At 65.3% G+C, this 5,313-nt stretch overlaps 1 protein-coding gene across 1 annotated transcript in view; it reads left to right on the top strand.

Moving 5' to 3' along the window:
• Positions 1–5,313, top strand: part of SND1 (staphylococcal nuclease and tudor domain containing 1) — a gene marked incomplete at its 3' end in the record, with an annotated part of 92,018 nt that overhangs the window by 5,354 nt on the left and 81,351 nt on the right. Inside the window, exons 5-7 of the mRNA XM_017839357.1 lie at positions 191–349; positions 710–816; positions 1,041–1,131. Of these exons, the coding sequence (XP_017694846.1) occupies positions 191–349; positions 710–816; positions 1,041–1,131 (357 nt within the window). The remainder of the gene's footprint in view (positions 1–190; positions 350–709; positions 817–1,040; positions 1,132–5,313) is intronic.

The following is a 5,313-nucleotide window of genomic DNA, read 5'->3' as shown; positions in this document are numbered from 1 at the left end:
GTGCCCTGCCTGTCCCCTGTGCCCTGCCTGTCCCCTGTGCCCTGCCTGTCCCCTTGTGCCCTGCCTGTCCCCTGTGCCCTGATTCTCCCCCATACCTTCCCTGTCCCCTGTGCCCTGCCTGTCCCCCGTGCCCTGCCTGTCCCCCGTGCCCTGACTGTCCCCTGTGCCCTGACTGTCCCCTGTGCCACAGTGCCCCACGTTCAAGCGCGAGGCCGACGCTCCCGAGGTCCCGGAGCCGTTTGCGGCCGAGGCCAAGTTCTTCACGGAGTCCCGGCTGCTGCAGAGGGATGTGCAGATTGTCCTGGAGAGCTGCCACAACCAGAACATCCTGGGCACCATCCTGCACCCGGCAAGTGGGGCTGGGGGGCCAGGGAGGGGCAGGGTCCTGGTGGCTGTCAGGCATCGCTGCTGGAGACGCTAAAGGGGGTTGCTCCTGGTGCTCCCCGTGGGGGAACTGGGGGTCGTGGGCTCTTTCCTGGTGGATGTGGGAGACTCTGGTCCATCTGAGGAGAGCTGAGGCCTGTGGGTGTCACTGGGGTGCTCTCCACTAGCACTGGGAGCTGTGTTCAGACCTCACAGGGGTTTGGTGACCGGTGACGTGGAAGGGGCTGCACAGGGGGCTACATGAGCTCCCCCCTCGCAGCAGGGCAGGGACAGGGTGGGTGTCTAACCCCACATTCCTGGTGCTGACCCTGTGCCTCCTCCCCAGAACGGGAACATCACGGAGCTGCTGCTGAAGGAGGGCTTTGCCCGCTGCGTGGACTGGTCCATCGCCGTGTACACCCGCGGGGCCGACAAGCTGCGCGCGGCCGAGAGGTGGGGCTGGGCTGGGGGCTGGGCTGGGTGACTCCCACCTGCTCCCAGGGGGCCTGACCAGCCTGGGGGGGTCACCCGGTGCTCTCCAGGGTGGGATTGATGTGATCTCCCCTTGCGAGTCCTCTCCAGCTCCGCTGCCCCGGCCTGGGCTTTGCTGGGGAATGTCACCCCCGGCACGTCCGGCCCTGCTGGACCCCCGTGTCCCACTGTCCCCTCCCCTGCAGGTTCGCCAAAGAGCGCAAACTGAGGATCTGGAGGGACTACGTGGCCCCCACGGCAAACCTGGATCAGAAGGACAAGCAGTTTGTGGCCAAGGTGAGCGGCAGGGAGAGCCGGGTGGGGCTGGGAAGGGACAGTCCGGGATTGGGGGTGGGGGGCGGGTGCCCAGCTCCTGATCTGGCCTCTCCAGGGGCTTGGACAAACCCCAGAGGGTTTGTGGTGCACGACCAGCCGGGTGCACGCCGGGATCTCCGGCAGGCCTGGGGTGGGAGGAGGTGAAAGGAGAAGGGAAGGAGCCGCAGGGGGAAGGGGCCGAGGGTCGTAGGGATGGGCTGGTGGTGCCCTGGCACCTCGCTCCGGCCCTCCGGGCCACAGGGATGCTCTCGCCCTGCACAGTGTCACAGCACAGCCCACTCCCGGGGGATGGTTGCTCCGTGGATTGATTCCCACTGCTCTCAGGGGGATGGTTGCCCTGGGAGTGGATTCCCACTGCTCCTGGGGGAATTGTCCCATGAGTTGGAGATGCTGCTGAGCCCCACTCCTGGTGGGTGCTGGTGTGGTGCTGGGGGGTCTGTGGGGACCTGAGGTGTTCCCTGCCTGTGTTCCTGGCACGTGGATGCCATGATATTCCTGCCCCGTTGTGGTTTGGAGGGCACAGCCGATGTGGGAGGCGGATGAAGCTGCGTGGGGGTGATCCCAGGTGGGATGGAGGAGCCTCTCACCTGGGCTGTGGGGGCTGTGGGGCCCGGGCAGGATGCAGGGAGCAGCCCCACTAGATGGTGCTGCCGGATCACCCAGCACAGCAGCCGCGGGCTCCCTTCGGCTGGGATTTCCATGGGAATGTGCAGCAGCCGCATTTCTTGGAAAGTCAGCGTTGTCCCTGCGCAGGTTCGGATCCTGCCTCCTGGGGGGCTCCTGAATGGGATCCTGCCTCCCAGGGGGCTCCTGAATGCCTGAGATTGAACGGGGCAGCAGCAGCAGAGCTCTGGAGCTGCCGAGTGGGACAAAACCAGGAGCTCTTGCAGCTGGTCCGGTCTCATCCATGTGGAGCACTGGGCTGATCCTGATCCGTGTGGCACTGTGGGCTCGTGTCCGCTGGGATGAAGCTGGGGAGGTGCTCACGTGTTAACTCGGATGGCTCAGGTGTGGCTGGACAGGAGCAGAGCTCCCCAAAATCTTCCCACCAGCTTCCCCAGGCAGGGCAGGGTTTGCTCAGCCAGCCCGAGGGCGCAGGGACACGGCCGGAACGCCGAACCCTGAGGGTCTCTGGGAGCCCGTCCCTAGGGATCAGGACCTGCTTGGTCCCTCCCAAGGGATGGCGGTGCCAGAGGAGCCCCGGGCGGGTGTCCCGTGGGCACGGGGACAGCCGTGTGCCGGCGCTGGCACGCCGGGAAGTGCCATCCCACCGCTGGCAGCGGCTGCCGCCGGAGCCGCGCCAGGAGCCGGCACGGGGCCGTTAGTCACGGCTCAGCTGGTGGAGGGGGCGGCTGGATGCTCCTGGCATTTCCCAGATGCCTGTTGTTTTGTTGGATGGCTCGTGCGGGCTGGGGGGGCTGCGGAGGGAGGGTCCCACCCTGAGGCCCCCGGCAAGGGGGTGTCTGGGGTGGGTTTGGAGCTCGGCAGCATCTCTAACCCATTGGAGGAACGTCCCCCTCGGAGCAGTGGGAATCCACTCCCGGGCAGCCCTCCCCCTGGGAGTGGTGGGAATCAATCCACAGGGTAACCATTGCCCTGGGAGTGGTGGGAATCAATCCACAGGGTAACCATTGCCCTGGGAGTGGTGGCAATCCAGCCCTGGTACCACGGAGCAGAGGGAACCCCGACGTGCAGGGGGGACCCCGCTGTGGGTCCCAGAGCAAAGCAGGCAGGATTCCCCCCCAGTTCCGGGCACAGCCCCTCACTCTGCCGGGCTGCCCCCGGTCTGGAGCTCTGCCGGTTCCACTCCAGCGGGGTTTGGCTGCCCTGGCTCGGCAGTGGGAGCCCCCCGGCAGAGCAAACACCGCGTCCTGCTTTTCGGGGAGGAGACAAGGCGTTTCTCCGCCTTTCTGTTCAAACCCGCTCTGTGCAGGCCTGTGCCAATCAGGGGGCCGGGGGCCGGCGCCGCAGCCCCCCCGGGCGCGCTGTTTGCAGTGTCAATTTTGGGTCGGGTGTTTGTTTTTCCGTTCCCCGGAATTTTAAGTGACAGGGAAAATCAGGACAAATGCCCACACGCCTCCGAGGGCCAGAGCTGAACCCGCAGCTGGGCACGTGCCCGGCTTCCCCCAGGGGCTCCCTGAGCTCCCGTCTGTCCTCCCCGTGCCCGTGGAGGGGTCTGAGCCCCCGGGACGGGCAGGGAGCGGGTGGGCAGGAATCGCTCCGGCGCCGGAGCCGCCTCCGTGCTCGGCACGACGGTGCTCGTTTGCAGCGGCAGAGCTGACGTAGGAGCTGCTGGAGGGGGTTGGTGAGGGGAGGAGGAGGAGGAGGAGGAAGATCCCAACCTGTCTTTGCACCGCTGATCAACCGCGGCGAATCGGCTCCGGCTAATTTTGGCTCCCGCTGCCGTCGGCTGCCGGCGCTGGGAGCGCAGGGGTGGGCTTGGGGAGAAATTAAGGCTTGGCCTCGATTGTGGATTTGGTGCCTGTGAGTGGCAAGGAGAAAAGCAGAGGCATAAAAATGTTGAGGAGGCTGGAGGCTTTCTCCCAAAATCCCTACGTCAGCTTGTCTTGGAGCACGCGGGGATTTGGGACAGCGCTGCGGAGAGTGGAATACATTAGGCTGAGAGCCAGGCTCTGCCAGAGCTGGTTAGAACACGGCTTTGTGCCGGGGCTTCGGGGGGGTTGCGTCATCCCATTCCTGCTGCGGGGCAGGATCGGCCCCCTCGGGGTCCGGGGGGGCTCCCTGGGCAGCCCCTCGGCCGCATCCGGGCTCTGCATCCTGTCCTGCCCCGCGCCAGTGGGTCGGGATGAGCTGTGCCCGTGTCCTTTCATCTTTATTTTTATTCCCTTTGCTTGGAGCCTTGGTCGTGGCCAAATCATGCCAGGGCCGAGCCTGGGGGCTGTTCCTGAGCTGAGCTGAGCACCAGACCTGCCAAAACCCCTCAGGAGGCAGGGAGGGGGGACAGCACTCGCCCCTCTCCCAGAGCTGGGCACCAGCTCCCAAAGTGCCACTGTCCCTGTTGTCCATAGTCAGGGTGTGGGAGGTCACCCCCAGCTTTGGGGATGCTCCCTGTGCATCCTGGAGAGGGTGCTCCCCCAGGAGAGGGGTACCAGCTCTCCTGCCCTCTGTGCTCCCCAGTAGTGGGGCTGAGCAAAGCCCTGGGGTGGAAAATTGGAAACTTTGTTGGGATCAACTCTTGCAGTAAGGAAAAAACGTCTTCCATGATAAATATGGACAAGGCACTGCTGTGACGTTCTTTCCGTGGGGAGCAGTGATGGGATGAGGGCGTCCAGTCTGGCTGGGGTTTGGCACCGGGGGCCGGAGCCCCCCTGCCCTCAGGAGCATCCCTGGCCTCCCCTCCCTGCTCCCGGCGTGGGTGAGGGCCGTGTCCCACGGGGTTGGGAAGCAGCGCCGGAACGTGCCAGCTCTGCAAGAAACAGCTGCAGAGGTTTAAAAAAATAATCCCTCCAATCCCTTTATCAAAGGGCCTCTCGGAGGCAGGTGAAGCCACAATAAATATTGGATAAAGGAAGCTGGATGCAGCAGGCTGGGGAAGTGCTGGAAGACAAACGGCCCCCGGCGCGGTGCTGAGTTGCCCGTTCTGTGGCCACTGACACCGTGTCACCCCCTGCCCGCAGTGTCCCCAGGGAGGGGTGACAGGGCACCTCCTGCCAGTTCTGTGGCCACTGTCAGTGTCACCCCCTGCCCGCAGTGTCCCCAGGGAGGGGTGACAGGGCACCTCCTGCCAGTTCTGTGGGCACTGACACCGTGTCACCCCCTGCCCACCGTGTCCCCAGGGAGGGGTGACAGGGCACCTCCTGCCAGTTCTGTGGCCGCTGGCACCGTGTCACCCCCTGCCCACGGTGTCCCCAGGGTAAGGGTGACAGGGCACCTCCTGCCCTCCCTTTGGTGCCTGCCCAGAGGAAGGGAGCAGGTGCCCAAGGAAGGGGGGACACCTGGGGGTCTCCCTTAGCTGCTGCCACCCTGCTCTGTCCTGCCTGGGGCTGGCATCCCTTGGGAGCTCCAGCTCCAGTTGCCATGTCCTGCTGCACCCCTTGTCCTGCTGCACCCCTTGTCCTGCTGCACCCCTTGTCCTGCTGCACCCCTTGTCCTGCTGCATCCCTTGTCCTGCTGCACCCCTTG

This window comes from Lepidothrix coronata, unplaced genomic scaffold, assembly GCF_001604755.1.
Source record: "Lepidothrix coronata isolate B3197 unplaced genomic scaffold, Lepidothrix_coronata-1.0 Scaffold403, whole genome shotgun sequence".
In the NCBI taxonomy this organism is placed as follows: domain Eukaryota; kingdom Metazoa; phylum Chordata; class Aves; order Passeriformes; family Pipridae; genus Lepidothrix; species Lepidothrix coronata.
This window is presented reverse-complemented; position numbering and strand designations above follow the sequence as displayed.